Below are 15,603 nucleotides of genomic sequence, written 5' to 3'. Positions count from 1 at the left end.
GGAACAAATTTAAATGAGATCGAAAGGGCACTAGTTTCTAGTGATATAGAATTATTTATACAAAAATTAATAGGAAACAAGATCACTTAAGTAACAAATAAAGGCGTGAAAAACGTAATTCACAATTACGTAAACTTAATTTTTTACTAAAAACTGAATGTCCCCCGGTGATGATAACTGAATTTCGAAGCCATTTTATACGTATTTAAGTTATCTGTCGCCAATTACCGACCGGTACTGCCCGACGGTCGCCAGTTAACTCGCCTGATTTTTGATACGAACAAACCTTTGATCTGTTACTACCATCTTTTCGAAAATCTCATTGCAGGATACGAAATATGAGGCCCTGATAGAACAATTGGACCGCTATTCCAGACACGGGCCCCCCCAGAACGTCGATTACCAGCAAGGTCAATGCGAATCTATTGATGCATTGTATAAATTAGAAGACGACTGGAGAGACATAATAAGCGATTATTCCGGTAAGTTTAAGGCATTGTTCGTCTCTGTTTTGTTATACGAAATGAATAGCGATTCCTGGAGAGAACTATCGTTATATTGGAAAATTTTGCCAAAGATATGTCCCTTTATAAACTCTTGCGGCTATTAATGGCAAATATATGAACCCGGGTGGAAGGAAGAACGAATTTTCGTCGAAAGAAGCAAATATTCTAAATTCCTGTCATCGGGCACCTATTGAGCCTTGCTGTCATCTTTGAAAGCCCCAAAATTGGAAGCTCTTATACAAATACATGCAGTGTGGAGTTTAAAGAGAAAATCCTAAAAATTTTAATAGCTGGAATATTTGATGCTAAACCTATTTCCGGAACAATCTTCTTTTTAAAAGCGTGTTAAGTATGTTCATTAAAACTTGGAATTAAATTTTTAACGCATCCCCACAATTCCGGCTAAAAGTAATTTACCCCAAAATGATGGGTTTGGCACTAAAAAGGGCTTTTATCGGGAAGTTATTGTCAATGGAATGAAGGTTGTTAGTCTAGATTTACCGATTGTTGCTGCTTTTATACCAAAATATGACGATATTATAAAATATAAAAACTTTTAATTATCTCTTACCACACTCTTATGTTGTTGGCTGATAACTACTCATCGTAAATAAGTTCGAAATGAATTGTCGTGCATATTACATATTTAATCTAGACGGATTAGCTGCTTGATATCATTAAATAGTCGCTTTCATATTTCGCTAAAATACTGTCCAGTAATGACGTCAGTTAGGTTAGTTCAGGTTACCCATTAGCGCTATTGAATTTCGGAATTTCAAAGTATCAAATTTATTTTTTGATACAAAGGCACATTCTCCTGGAAATCCATTCATCAACAGCTGAAATAATTCAATAAACTCGGTTTTTTTTATGTCATGCCGGGTAGATCACGCCTTGGAGACCGTCATTAAGCTTTAAAAAAACATGAAATAACGATCACGAAGGTATAGAGCAGAAAACTCATGACTCATGATATACCCTCTTTTGATAACCACCGGCATTAGCCGTTGCTATATGCTGTTCCAATTTATTAAAAATCGGAAGGTGCAGTGGAAATCAATGGTTTTATCTCTGAGTAGATAACGGACGGTGACAGCAGTCAAACATGACAATCGAGTAAATTTAGTAATTCAAGGAATATCAAATTTGAATAGGCATATACTGAATTGTGAGGTCAATATTTGATGAATTTAGCTAAAAATGTAAAATTCGGCGGCTCAAAATCCATGAATAAGAAACATATTTCTTTCCTATCTGCCGCGCTTTCTTGCTTTATTTAATACCTTCAAAGTTTCAATATTTCTGTAAAATTACGGTGTCTTGTCACGCTTCACACGAGAATTTATACGATACTCTTCGAGCATCTTCCAGGAGTTCGTAATATGAGATTCTCTTGAGCATATTGGATGTTTGGGATTGGGTTTAATGGTACGGTTTGTCAAACACGTGGCAAGAAAATGTTATGTATTGCATTAGTTGATACGCACAGGTTTTCCTTTAAGCCTTTTGTGAAGCAAAATCGTCAACGCGGGTTAGAAAGACCTGTCTGAATTTGTTGCAGAAAAATTTTCTCTTCCGCCTTATAAAGAATAATTTTATTGCGCCAAAAAAATTAACTAGAATGGTTGATGATGTAATTAACGAGTTTGAACGAGCCTCTAAAAGACCCAAGAATAGCGAAAATTATATTAAAGTTTTATAAGTAACACTTAACTCGTTAGTAACAGCTCTATAAACAACATTCCTAACTACCCTTCTTGTCTGATTCTTTTGTGTAAATCGTTTTTACTCTCGTTTACTTTAGATTTAAACGACAGACATCAACAACAGCAAACGGCACTATGGGAATTGATTAAGACTGAAGTGGCCTACATAAAGACACTAAAAGTTGTGACAGACGTAAGTATGACTATTATTGGTGCAACAAATTGACTTTGATGTAGAAAATAAGAAGCTCGGTTCTCAAAGAGACGGTATCTTTGAGACATCCAACCTTTTTAGAGCGGTATCAATGCCAAATTGCCTTCATGACTTCAAATAATGTCTTTATCCTGGTTTGGGATCGTTTAAGTCCGGATACATGGTCAGCGGTCCGCAAAAGGGCCTCTTAAGCCAAATAGCAAGCTTTGAGGTCCTTTCAAAAATTGGAGTAGACAACAAAACAATATACAGGGTATAGCATATCATCTTGTTGATATTTCAAAGGGCAAGAATACTCTGTAAAATTGTAAAAAATGCTATTAGGGCTTTGGTCAAAAATACGCCATTTCCATTATACAGGGTGATAAGTTTCACATTTTTTTCTCATATTTTACACGTTTCCCACCTGTGCCTTGAGTTAAATTTTAAAACTTTTGTATACTTATTTCTTTACGGCCCTCTACGTTAAAATGTCAAAATCGGCGGTAGTCATACACAGGATGTTGTTTTTTGGGTCGAGTATTATTGAATGCTTTTTACTGGCATACTCTGTATGAATTCTGACACTAAATTTAAGTTCCTTCTTTAATTCTTTATACTTTCATAGAATTTACAAACATATCTATCGACGCAAATTAAGAATATAAAGAAAGTAACGAAGAAAACAGTCATTCGACTTGGTTATTAACGATCTAAAGCAATTCGTAACATTTAATCACATTTCTAAAAATAAAAATAAATCTAAACGGAAACAAAATTATTAAAACTGTTGAAAATGTCTTTTAAAAAATGTGAAACTTTGCCACCCTGTATATCGAAAATAGTACGCTTTTGACCATAAACCCATTACAATTTTTTTTGTTATATTGCAAAATATTATTGCCTTCTGAAATATCTCCATGGTGCTGTTAGACCCTGTATAATCTTGATTACATTTAAACCTACTCTTCTTCTGATTGAATTGGGCTTTGTGATATTTACCCATGTGTGCAAACTCCTAACTTAAAAAAATATCGTTGCTTCTGACAGCACCAGTCTCTCTTATATTTAACTGCCTAAAATTTGTAATTTGTCCTTCATGACAAGAACTCTCAACTGTGTAGTTTTCATGTTCGAAACTTTAAAGTTCCAATTATGCAAAATTGAACAAACTCCGCTTAGTTGCCCAGTAAAAAGTATCGTAAAAATGTGCCCTAGCATTCGAGGCACCAGCCGAAATTGGCAGTTTGGCTAATCAAAACATGTTTAATGTTCCATGTAAATTCCGTTGGCGTAAACTTCGTTATATCTCAACCCCCTGCTTCGTTAGCTTCCTAATTAAGTATGCCCCGCTCTAATTAATTTGTTTTTTTTTTTTTTTTGTTGTGTTATGTTCGCGATGCCCAAAGTCAAACTCCTCATTCGTTTCAGTTATTCCTGGGTTGTCTGAGAGATTTGCAAACGAAAAATCTCTTCAAAGAGATCGACACAGAAAAACTGTTCTCAAATATCACAGAAATACTCGGAGCCAACGTAATATTTTGGAGGAATACGCTTTTTCCTTTGGTCCGTGATATGAGGAAGTACAAAAGGCCCAGCTGCATAGAAAACATGTTAGAAGGGTTCTCCAAGCTCGACGATACCTTTAAGCCCTACTATAAATATTGTGCAGAACAGTCTAGGTAAGATATAACTAGGTATATCATTATTTACCGGGAAATGGGCAGTGTTCCGAGCTTTAAAAATCAACTGCGCCCATAAAAGAACTTTTTCTTATATAGGTGTCAACATTACTGCCGGGAAAATCTGGAAAGTGAAGTTTTCACTGCCTATCTGACTTGGTGTGAGAGCCAAAAGGACTGTAACCGGTGAGTGTGTTTTCGTTTTTACTGTTACGATTTCCAAAAGCAATATTTCGCTTTTTCCCTCACAAGAGTTTTACGAAGCAGTTATTCTTATAGGAACTGAAGGCAGTTGTAACGACTTTTTCGGGCGAAATACGCTTTATTCTCAGCGGGAAATAATAAATTCGCTACTCAATTAAATGGAGTTTGCTGAGTAAACACTATTCGTATTACACCATTTTTCTCACTTCAAATAAATTCTTACTAAATAAGTCTGAATTTCGCAGTTTCTAATACACCAGAGGAATAGCAACACCTCGTTTGGCATTTAGTGTAGTCAGTGTTTGACGTAAGCCAGAACGATCTTGATATTATCATAGCAACGTAAAAGGCTCTGAATTAATGACGTATGAGTAGATATATCAAACAATTGCCGGTATTCTACTAACATTTGTCTATTATTTTAAATGCAAGACCACCATGTACTGGCGTCCCTGTGCGGTCATTAGGTCGTCAAACATATCCTGCCCCAATTCAATTGAAACATATAACATGCAATAGGTCATATCGACGTTATTTCCTCAGAATCCGCCGCCATAGATGGTTAGTGCCTCATTTGTCAAAAAAAATGGACGAAAGGGTAAAAAACAAAGCTACATCCAGTCCTTGATTGATCATTACTCTACACGAATGCATTTATGCAATATTATCCACATATGAATATCATGTGTCAGCAAAATTTTCAAAAATAAGTTTGCCTAATCACGTGCCTTTAATACCCCTTAAAGTGTGGGAAAGAGAACGCTTTTATTCCACTCAAAATAAACGAGAATTATAGAGCACCCAACATATAGTTAGATACTCCATGATTACCCATAGAATACCACTTTAGATTGGCTCCATATTCTGAGGAAACACCTTGTATATGATCATACTGTATCTATAGGTCACAGATATATTTTTGAAGATTCATAGAGGAATTTGCATGTATACAGTACATAAGTGGGCTATATTTTGCCATATGGCCTTTTATTTCAGAAATAATTGTGAGTGCGTAGCTCTGACGAGTATCTTTAACCTAAAAGAGGGTGAAAAAATATTGATTCGACTAGGCTCCTTTACAGCATTCTCAAGCGAGTCATTGCTTTATGAACACTTCATTGATATTTCAGAAGGCAATTCAGGGAAATAATCTTATTGACGCCCCTTCGACCTTGATATTCCACAGTACTCACGCCCTAAGGATACGGTTTTTGGCCGGGTCCGAGGGCCTGTTTCCTTTCATTACGGGCTAAATATAGATCCGAGAAGAGCCATTTTACAATAGCCAAATATCCTTTGATATCTATTACGTCAGTACACTTCGCCTGAAACATTATTTGAGGTTCTTTTAGAATACACCGTCAAGCAACAATAATTTTTAATCCCGAACTTTTCACTCCTAAGGGAAATCCGTAAAATGCTCGTAGTCTTGGAAAACATCTTTTCGTACCGAATTCAAGCATCTCCTTTTCCATGCATAAGGACCTAATATTATTCCTAAGACGAGGATATGAATTTCACTTTGAATCTTGCATGCATTCTGGAGGAATTGATATTTCCATGATTGGGACACTAAGGTCGGAAACTCTGCGAATAGAGGGATATTAGAGCGAGGTGCTGAATATTTGAGGTGTATTTGACTAATACAACTCGAATTCCTTTGAACCAATACAGGGATGATAGCAGATATATTGTTATCGGAATTTGAATTGTTAAATCGATCGTGGATTTTATTGCAGACTGAGATTAATGGATATCCTAGTGCAACCCATGCAACGACTGACCAAATACGGGCTCCTTCTGAAAGCCATTTTGAAGAACACTGATGAAGACGTAGAGAAGGAGAGCCTTCACACCATGGTAAGTTAAACGACATACATAAACAACAATTCCAGGGCAAATTCAATCCAAGAATAAATCAGGCGTTTTCATGAGGTGTTTAGCTCAAGTCCCACGTGTAATGCCATCAGCTCTCTTACTCTCTCTAAAGCTGCGTATAAACTTTAGCTGTTAACCGCCAAGAACAAAGCACTTTAGCATTAATTCTAACTGATTCGGGTTTCTAAACGTCCTCTTTAGAAGTTGTTTCTGCATGGTGCGCGTTAAGCTGATTAACATTTGTGCACCATGTCAGAAAGTCCTAAAAGGAAATTAGTTATTTGAGATAATATCCGAATATAAAAATGCATTCGCTGTGGCTGGAGCAGAATTGTATCTATTCTTATGAAATGCCTCAGAATAAAATACATTTCCAACGTTAGCAGTTCGATTGAGTTGTGAGATTACGTTATTCCACTTAATAAAAATTACTGAGAATTCGGTTTTCAAGTTTACAAAAGTGTGGAAAACTCTCTTAGAGAATAATGGGCTACACTGTCTTCGAGTTTCCAATCTCACTACAAATTTTTCTTGCTCCCTTTTTTTATTCTCCATTATTTAATCCAAGAACTTCGGGACTATAATTTAGTCACTGAAGTTATAAATCTGCCCGACTGAAGTATTAAAGGGCGTGCAGCGTGAAATATGTGAAGGTTTTTCTTGACCTAATAGACTTGACGAATTATCTACCAAAGGCCCAATGTTCCTACCTAATGGAAGTCCATTTATTACGAAAGTTTTTATTCAAAAGATTTGATAAATTAATTCCTGATAGAAATTGTTTTTAATTACCTCAATTTGATTATGAATATGAAATTTTCATACAACTTACAAAAATACGTCTCGAATTTCTTTTGTCGCAGATAGATTCATAAAAATTATCATATTTAATTTTTAGATCAAAATGGTGGATGACTTCGTGAACAACGTTAATACTAGCCTGAAATGTAGACAGGACAAGGAAAGATTAAAGGGAATCATCGCTAGGATAGAAAGTTATGACATAGTGGTAAGTTTTTTTCAACTTTTAATGTTTTAAAAGGCAGCTTCGCAGAGCTATAATAGACTTCGTCGCTTCTTTATCCGGCAATAGATCAACTCAAATTGGTTCCTAATTTTGTTTTGGGAGAGTTTTTGAAATAGGCTGGAAACATGTGAAAAGAACGTTTATGTGGCAGTACTTTTGAAAATGTCCTATAATTAACGATGAATATAATAAAAAAACATTCTTAAGAGAAGCAATATAGAGCAATTGTTATACATTTAATTGAAACACTTCCAACAACATAAAAAATGTAAAAGGTTCTCCAATTTTGTCTGCCTGAATTATTATTTTCCACCACTATTACTATTCTCAATGCAAATATTATATAACCATCCTTTCCTCGTATCTTCATTAAATGAAGGCAGATAGCGTGGCACATGTGTAAACTTCGTTCAGAAGCTACTACACTGTTATACTATTTACTATTATTATGATACAGCATAGGTGACGCTGAATATATTTCGATACCTTTGGCTCAGTGATGGTAAATGACAGTTTTAATGGTCAAAGAAGCAGATTTTTTCTATTCCTATTTCATGTCTAATTCGCTTTTACTGTAAAACGGCCCATTATTTCTAAGAGGGCGAAATCAAATCAGCAGCCGATGAAACCCTTCTTGGCCCGAAACAATAATTCTCCGTTCCCCCAGGAATCCAAGGACGATGACATCGAGCGCATACTGAGAAGGGAGAAGTCATTCACGCAGCTCGACCTCACTCGTCCCATGTTGGGCTGTCCTCCTGAAAGAAAACGCCATTTGTTACTCGAGGGCGACTTGAAGCTAAAGGACAGCGGGGCCTCTAAGGTATGATTAATTTTACTGTTTTTCTACCTCGCTCCTTTTGTTGCGGCTTTATTATTGAACGAACAACCTCCTAAATCATGACGGAATACGGTGCTGGAGAGCGCTAGAAGGAAGGAACTCCCGACTTTTTTTTTAAGGATTAGCTGGCGATATTATTTACAGTCACGAATATTTCCTGATATAGCCTAAGTAAATAGGTATACATTTAGAACGGAGGATTATTTAAATTAATAAATTCACAAGAAAACCATAAGAAAAAATGCGCAAAATAAGCAAAAACACTGAATTTTCCGCATTTAACTTCTCATAGAGGGTCTATATTAGACTCTTCATTTATTTCCATAATTTAAAAGTGCTTTATCCTCTTCTCCCATCTCGGTCATGCAAACCAGAGGAGAACCTTTCACGAAAAAAAAACAGAGATATATACTTTATTTTATGTAAAAATATTTTTAGTGAAATACACTCCGATATGGAAGCTAAGAGCCTGACAAGGCAATTATGAGGCTTCTGCTCTTGATTTTTTTCGCAAACTAAGGGGAAAATGCCTTCTGCATGAGCAATTTCAGTTAGAAAAATAGGCCTGGGTTAATAAGAATTAACCTCAAGAGTTCCAAGTTATTTGACGTGAAATTAGGTGAGGCCCCAGTCAAACTTCATGTTTAAAATATCAAGCCAAGAATATGTACGATAGTAAAGCTCCAACAGCCTCTCTATTAATTTCGCAAACAACTTAGGACCCAAATATCAAAACAAAAAATTTCAATCCCACAACGTTTGCTCCTTTCCAAACCTCATGACCAATAATCGGTATATTCTGCAACTTGACGCAAGGTTGCCAGATTTTGAAAATGGTAATGAACTTCTGTTGATTTGTAATTGAAATTGTTTTAAAACTGAAACTCCTAACTTTTGATCCCACAAGGCAAATATAACACTTCCTAGGAACTTAACATGTTCAGTAAAATAGTAAAATTTTGAATTTTGTGATTTCGCACGCCATTATTTGAATAGAAAATTTTGCAAAATTGTTTCAAAAACTAATAAGTATCCTGAAGAACAAATTTGATAATCTTCCATCTTTCAGATTGAGGTCCACTGTTTCTTATTAACGGATATGCTCTTGGTTTGTAAACCTTCTACAAAAAAGGGTGTGGCAACTATGCGGGTTATCAGGCAACCCTACTTGGTTGATCACTTGGTTGTCCAGGAGCTGACCCGAGAAACCCCAAGTTTGGCTGTGATATATAGGAACGAGTTTGATATGGCAGTTTCTGCCTTTATTTTGCAGAGTAATGACGTTAAAAAGGTTAAAGTGAGTAAATTTTATATTATTAATGAGCTTTACTCAAATATTCGGGACTTCGACTTCGAAGGACACCGATTCGGGAGATCGATATTCTTGCAATTTGATTTCGCATTCTTGTGACGTTAGAATGGAAAGTTTGATTGTCTATTTCAGGGATGGAAAGAGGGAATCGCCAAGGCTCAATTGCTATACGCACAGGCTAAACAAACCAGCTATATTGGCGACGAGAGTTTAGACGCAGAATATAGTTTAGAATATAACTTAGAAAATGATTTTCATAGCTTGCAGTTGGCACCTAGATCGCCGATGGCTTCTTCGTCTCGCGCTAGTAGAGTGTCCAGTTTGGCTCATAGTCACAGGTGAGTTAAACATATTTTTCCATCGCATGATTCCTTAATATGAGCAAAATAATTTCACAATAAGACGTCAATAATTCATAATTTTTCAAATTCAACGAGTAGGTAGAATTATTAAAGTACTTTGTCTTTGTAGTGGTTCAGTAGAAATGAACGACCAATCATCGGCGGGGTCGGCTAAGGAACCGTCCCGGGGAGTATCAATCGAAAATGAGAATCGAACAGGGTCGATGTCCAGTGATGAAGGTCTTCAGCAACTGCCGTCAGATGGAAAAACTTCAGGAAGCCAGAAAAGCAGCTTGAAAAATAGACTATTCCACAAAACCCCGAATACATTGTCCGTGCAGCCTGTCGGAAGTTTGGGGCAAAGTCTTCCTAATTTAACATTGGGTTCTCCAAATGTTGGGAGCGGGCTCAGCCTCAATTTGCAGCAAAATACTTTATCGGTAAGTGGGGATTTCTACGATGACCGTTTTAGAAATAACGTTTTCCATAAAATTCATAATAAGCGAAATCCCCAGAATTTTCCAAAAAATTTGAAATGAAATTGCGCTTTTACATACGAGTTGTTAAATTTTTAGGTCCCAGGTAACAAAAATGGAGGCCAATTGCTAAGTCCCACCCACCGAGGCATTTCCTACCCTCCCCCTAGTCCTACAAGAGGTAACCTGAGGAGAAGTCTCGCTATATCACAGAGCAAGAACCCGCCCCTTATCAAGACTAGACAAGTGAATTCTGCCTGCAGTGTGTCTTCCAATCAAGTTCCGACTAGTTTCGATTTCGACGTGCCAGTGATTGCAGGTAAAAACTTCATAGGATTAGGTCCATAACGTAATGGATCATTTTAATAACACAATAAATTATAAATTGAATTAGTCATTTCTCTTATTCTGCCCTAAAAAATTAAGAAATAATCGTCTTTTTGAATTAGTAAAATAGGCTATTGGGATTTTTAGTGAGAAATTCTGTCTGCTTCTTGATGTAATAACATCTTACTTTCGGCAATATACAATGAAATCTTAAGATAATATTTCCTAATATCACCGCAATTTCGTCAAAATTAATTATAAATGTCTTTGTTGTAATTATAACTATTTGCTTTTCCTGGAAGTTAAAACTGCAAAATTTTAATAGAAAATATGCAGTATTTTTTAGGACGGAATAATGTGCTCCATTTGTACAGAAAAAGATTTTTCATCTACTCTATCCTTTTTGTTTTCACGTCAATATCACTCTGTAGAAGAAGAACCAACGTAATTTCATTTCTCGTGAGTCTAGTCGTATTCTATAGCTTCAACTAACTTAGTTCATAGTTTTCTTTTGATTTAACTTCACCCAATTGCCTGCTAATTCTATTATTTAATGCTTCTATGCTACACAAACACAAGCATTTCTCAGTAATGGTACCTCTAAGGGTGTACTTTCTTACGTTCTTATAACATAAAAACATTGCATGGATACTGTAGGTACCTGCTAAGATCCAAATCAACTTTTAAATTATAAAAATGATTCTATTTGTAGACGTTGAACCTTTTTGTACTGCCACTGCTAAACAAAAATATTTAACAATGCCTTAAATTTTAATCACAAGTTTGTAGCGTAGCTCTTACCACACTAATTCTTCCCACTTCTATATAGATAGGGAATGCGCTTAGGTTTCTATTCGTAAAACTTTGGGCGGTAGAGCTTACCTAAATCTATTGCCTAAAGTTTCACGAAACTGGTTTGCAGGCAATTAAGCTGATCTTTTTTCCTGCAGGAGTATCAAGTGAAGATTATGAATCCTTTAGTCGAGGTCAACATCGCCAAGCAATGAAAAGGAGTCAAAGGTATCATACAGCAGGCCTGGTAGACGATATCAAGGTTAGTACTATCGCCTTCTGAATAGATGAAATATGGGAATCATTTCAGAAAAATGATTCAAGAGACGCCAGCATTCATAAAAGACTGTCATGGAATTGCACCACGCAGGATCAGAGGGAACCCACCGAGGACCAGACCTAGCATACAATAATAAATCCCCTAGTGTCTTTTATAGTGATCATATATTTCATTATTTGTATATTATGTGAATTGAAGCACGTTCTAGACAAGATCTTGGACCTGTTAATACGCAACCGAGCTAAGGAGTAAAAAACAAGAGGGCAACGCTTCATACTTAATTGAAAATAAAGTAATTCGAGTTATGCGAATTACATATTATAGAAAACTCATGTGGACCAAAGCCACAATATCAAAAGGCACATTAATAATACCATTTGCAACTCCCTATAAGTATTCCCATGTAAAAGAAAACTCGAATCTTGGAGGTCGCTTGTTAGATAGACCAATACTCTTATACCTACTGAAACCTCCTTATCTGTTCCTCCACAAATTAAATATTAAATACATAGGAATTTCGTCGGGCCTAATTATTTTTCAACAAGAAATTTAAAATTTTTACGAATTAGTTGTAAATCTAAGTCTAAATGCTTTTAGGTAAACCCCTGATCAATGTATGTGTAAACAGGGCTTATTACAGTTACTGTAATAATGCTCGAGTAGTGTTTTTCACTTGAGACAAATGAATTTTGTAAATTTGTCTTTTAAGTACAATGATGGTGGTGGTAAAATGATGATATTTGTTTGTCGAAACTTTCTACCACCACCGGTAGGTAAATTTGTTGTCAAATACGGAACAAGTCTAAATGAAAAAATCAAAAGTCGTTTGTAACGAATTAGTACAATGAATTTTATATTTCACTAACTAAATATTTATTTTCTGTTACCTAAGAATTAATATATTTATTTTAAATTATTATTAACACTAAGCCGTATCAGCTATTACAAATTTATTATATTTAACTTGAGGATGTAAAATTCTTTGAACAGTGTAATAAAAACTTCATTTTCCTTTAAATTTTCCTTGATATGTCCTGACGATGTCGATGTCTTTTCGTGGCACCCAAAATTCGTAAAATTGCAGTATCAAAAACGCTAGAGATACGACCAGCAAATAAGGCCAAACACCGCTGCTCAAGTGACTTAAATCGCAGAGTAAATATTAAATTTTTGAAAGTGACTTACCAACTCACTTATAGAGCATCTGCCGCAACGTTTTGGGGTCCTCTTCAGATAACACATTATAAACGATCTGAGTTCTTCTAGAAACATCTTGCCAGTTGTAGTACTTTTGAATCCTTTTATTACAAGCGTAAGGACACACAAACTCATCGTTTTTAAGTTCCGAAATTGCCCTTTCTAATCCTAAATTTAAAGAAAAAGTAAAATCTGCGTTTTCTTTTGAAACATACTGATTATTTGCCTTGCATAAGTGCAGGAACTGTTGGTTCAGTTAATATTATTAAATCATCAGGCAACACTTCAGGTATGCCTCCAACTTTAGTAGAAACCACTTTAAGCCTGCAATGTTAAGTATTTTCTCAATGTTACTCAATATTAAGTTGTTAAAGAAAGAAATACTTGCCCACAAGAAGCAGCTTCTACAATAGCCATACAATATGCCTCTGTCAATGAGGTATTAAGAAAAATGTTCCCTTTAACTAAAACATTTCTAACTTGTGAGTGTTCCAGTGCCCCTAATAAAACCACACGATCTTGCAACCCTCTCTTTTCCCTAATTTCTTCTAACAACCTTTAGAAAATGGAACTTTTAATCAGTATTAAAAGTCTTCACTAACTTTACCATCTTTTAGGACCATCACCAGCTATCAGGAACTGCACATCTTTAAACTTATCACAAATATCACTTATAATTTGTGCCGTTAAATCTACACCTTTTCTATACACCAATCGTGAAACAACAACAATTGTGACTAGAAAGTAGACAGTACTCATTAGTCAATCTAGCTTTTAAACACTCTTACTTTGAGTTTTATCACTTTGACTAGGATCTGGTGTAAATGAATAGGTATCTACTGCATTAGGTACCACAGACACTCTCTTACAGTCTACTCTGGCTCTTAGCACTGTGTTCTCTTTGCCTGTATATGATACACATATGCAGTGATTGCAACTTGCTAAGGATATTTGAAGCAATTTATTTGTTATTATGGCACTGGCATCAGCAAAACCAAATAAACTATGATCAGTAAATACTGTCTAAAAAAAAGCAAGTATCAGTCATATAAAATGTTCTTTTTTTTTAACATTTACTTTTAGGCCTAACAAATTTCCAATAAGCATGGTTTCATGTGCAAGGGCTGAGAAAGCTGAATGTCCATGGACAACCTCTATCTCTTCTCTCAAAAGGATGTGTCTTATAAGAGCAATGTTGCAAATCATGGTGGGTAGAACACATTGATTGTAAAACACTTTAATTGGTAGATAATACACTTTTAACCCATTAGTCATATAGCGAATTCCTACTCTATCTTCATAACTGTGGGTCATTACAATAACTTTATGGCCCTTAAGAATGAGACATTGCGATAAGTTGTAGATATGTTCTTCAACGCCCCCCATATTGGGGAAGAAAAAATCTGATACCATGCTAGAAATCAGTTAAAAACAAGATGTTTTAGTTGCCTGATAAAAGGAATTGTAGTAGTTTATTATTAACTTACCAAATGATGTGTTTTTTTGGGAATGCTTCTGCTTTAACCATGATTAAATCTTTCAATTATTAAAGACTTTTGAAAATTAAATAAGATAAAACACTTACAAACTTGTTAGACAGTTTTAAAATAATATTTAATACAAATTCTCATATTTGTTTACATAATACAGACGTCAAAAACAGATGAGCTGATGACTTATGAAAATAAATTTTGATTTTCTGTGGCGCCATCTCAGAACAAATAGCTGAAAAACTTTAAAGTTAAACAAATAAACACTGTACACGGTTCCCTGGTCCTGTAGGTTCTCATGTTCTAAATTAAACGTACTCACCATTTTGTCATACGAAATCGTTATTGAATTAATTTTTTTATCTAAACATATTTTATTAGTAAAAAATCTTAAAAAATAATCGTTTATAAGGCCTACTACAAAAAAAAAAAACAAATAATCGAATTATAACATTAATTGTTAAAAATTTTGAAATGAGGAAAACTTTCACTCTTTATTACATTACACACTTTTTTTTAATTAAAGTGGCTTCACGTACTAATCCTGTTATCCTTAATTGGATTTAAAAATAAAGATCTAAATCAGTGGACAATAATATAATAAGTGTGGAAATGGCTGACACTAGTGAGTTCTTATTGCACGGGGCATAATGTAAGAATTGTAATAGAAACCATTTTCTCAGTATCTGTAATGGCCTATGGTGGACATCGCTATGAGAATGGAGCTGTCTACGTGGGATCATGGAACAACGAAGGGAAAAGAGAGAGCGAAGGCCATTTACTTTTTCCTGATGGCACGAGATATGACGGCAAATTTGAAGATGGTTTTTTTCATGGCCTTGGAGTACTAACTTTCCCAGACGGAGCCAGGTAAGTCATATTTCATTTAAAAAAACTTTACTATTTCATTAAAGATTTGAGGGAGAATTCTCTCAGGGATGGTTCCACGGTTATGGAGTATTTTGGCGCAACGATGGCATGCGTTTTGAAGGAGAGTTTCGAGGAGGGAAAATGTACGGACTTGGTGAGCAGGCCTAGAACCTTTCCTGTATGTATACTCCAATAATAACTATATATATTTGTTTGTAGGTTTAACTACTTTTGCCGATAATACTAATGGTTTTCCTAGATGCGAAGGGTACTTCCAGGAATGTGACATGAAGAAACGCCTAACGTGCTCAGATGTGGTACAGAAAGCACAGAAATTGGCTTTCATGTCCAGGAAAAAATTTTTGGAATTCTAAAATTGTAATATCAAATAAACTTCATAAATTTGAAGAATGATGCTACTTGAGTTTTAACTATCCAAATAATGACTTTTATCAAACGCTGCAAAAATTTGAACAGATTT

At 35.3% G+C, this 15,603-nt stretch overlaps 3 protein-coding genes across 10 annotated transcripts in view; 2 read left to right on the top strand and 1 right to left on the bottom strand.

The window, feature by feature from the left end:
- Nucleotides 1–12,583, top strand: part of LOC136344193 (pleckstrin homology domain-containing family G member 5) — a 70,402-nt gene extending 57,819 nt beyond the window's left edge. For 6 of the 7 annotated variants that reach the window (XM_066291409.1, XM_066291410.1, XM_066291407.1 and 3 more), the window contains 13 exons: nucleotides 329–482; nucleotides 2,311–2,405; nucleotides 3,837–4,087; nucleotides 4,187–4,273; nucleotides 6,031–6,151; nucleotides 7,068–7,178; nucleotides 7,864–8,019; nucleotides 9,107–9,334; nucleotides 9,482–9,687; nucleotides 9,821–10,130; nucleotides 10,266–10,485; nucleotides 11,444–11,547; nucleotides 11,596–12,583. In XM_066291409.1, the coding sequence (XP_066147506.1) occupies nucleotides 329–482; nucleotides 2,311–2,405; nucleotides 3,837–4,087; nucleotides 4,187–4,273; nucleotides 6,031–6,151; nucleotides 7,068–7,178; nucleotides 7,864–8,019; nucleotides 9,107–9,334; nucleotides 9,482–9,687; nucleotides 9,821–10,130; nucleotides 10,266–10,485; nucleotides 11,444–11,547; nucleotides 11,596–11,688 (2,136 nt within the window). In that variant the 3' untranslated portion in view covers nucleotides 11,689–12,583. Of the gene's footprint in view, nucleotides 1–328; nucleotides 483–2,310; nucleotides 2,406–3,836; nucleotides 4,088–4,186; nucleotides 4,274–6,030; nucleotides 6,152–7,067; nucleotides 7,179–7,863; nucleotides 8,020–9,106; nucleotides 9,335–9,481; nucleotides 9,688–9,820; nucleotides 10,131–10,265; nucleotides 10,486–10,924; nucleotides 10,953–11,443; nucleotides 11,548–11,595 lie in introns of those variants that run through there. The other variant, XM_066291408.1, reaches the window with a different exon arrangement.
- Nucleotides 12,415–14,563, bottom strand: PIG-A (phosphatidylinositol glycan anchor biosynthesis class A). 2 transcript variants are annotated; one of them, XM_066291414.1, is made up of 8 exons: nucleotides 14,250–14,563; nucleotides 13,840–14,176; nucleotides 13,551–13,785; nucleotides 13,370–13,499; nucleotides 13,158–13,318; nucleotides 12,989–13,093; nucleotides 12,759–12,930; nucleotides 12,415–12,707 (listed from the first exon to the last, which is right to left on the bottom strand). In XM_066291414.1, exons 1-8 carry the CDS (start codon nucleotides 14,288–14,290, stop codon nucleotides 12,569–12,571), a joined length of 1,320 nt encoding a protein of 439 aa, XP_066147511.1. In that variant the 5' UTR covers nucleotides 14,291–14,563; the 3' UTR covers nucleotides 12,415–12,568. The 2 variants fall into 2 exon arrangements, with proteins under 2 accessions (XP_066147511.1, XP_066147510.1); XM_066291413.1 differs by having other exon boundaries at nucleotides 12,989–13,086; nucleotides 13,151–13,318; nucleotides 14,250–14,488.
- A 183-nt stretch (nucleotides 14,564–14,746) lies between these two features.
- On the top strand, nucleotides 14,747–15,536 carry LOC136344198 (MORN repeat-containing protein 4 homolog). Its single transcript, XM_066291418.1, has 4 exons — nucleotides 14,747–14,877; nucleotides 14,936–15,122; nucleotides 15,167–15,276; nucleotides 15,342–15,536. Exons 1-4 carry the CDS (start codon nucleotides 14,865–14,867, stop codon nucleotides 15,494–15,496), a joined length of 465 nt encoding a protein of 154 aa, XP_066147515.1. The 5' UTR covers nucleotides 14,747–14,864; the 3' UTR covers nucleotides 15,497–15,536.
- Nucleotides 15,537–15,603: the final 67 nt, after the last annotated feature.

This window comes from Euwallacea fornicatus, chromosome 16 (genome assembly GCF_040115645.1).
Source record: "Euwallacea fornicatus isolate EFF26 chromosome 16, ASM4011564v1, whole genome shotgun sequence".
Classification (NCBI taxonomy): Eukaryota; Metazoa; Arthropoda; class Insecta; order Coleoptera; family Curculionidae; genus Euwallacea; species Euwallacea fornicatus.
Note: the sequence above shows the minus strand (reverse complement) of the source record. Positions and strands in the feature narration are given on the sequence as shown.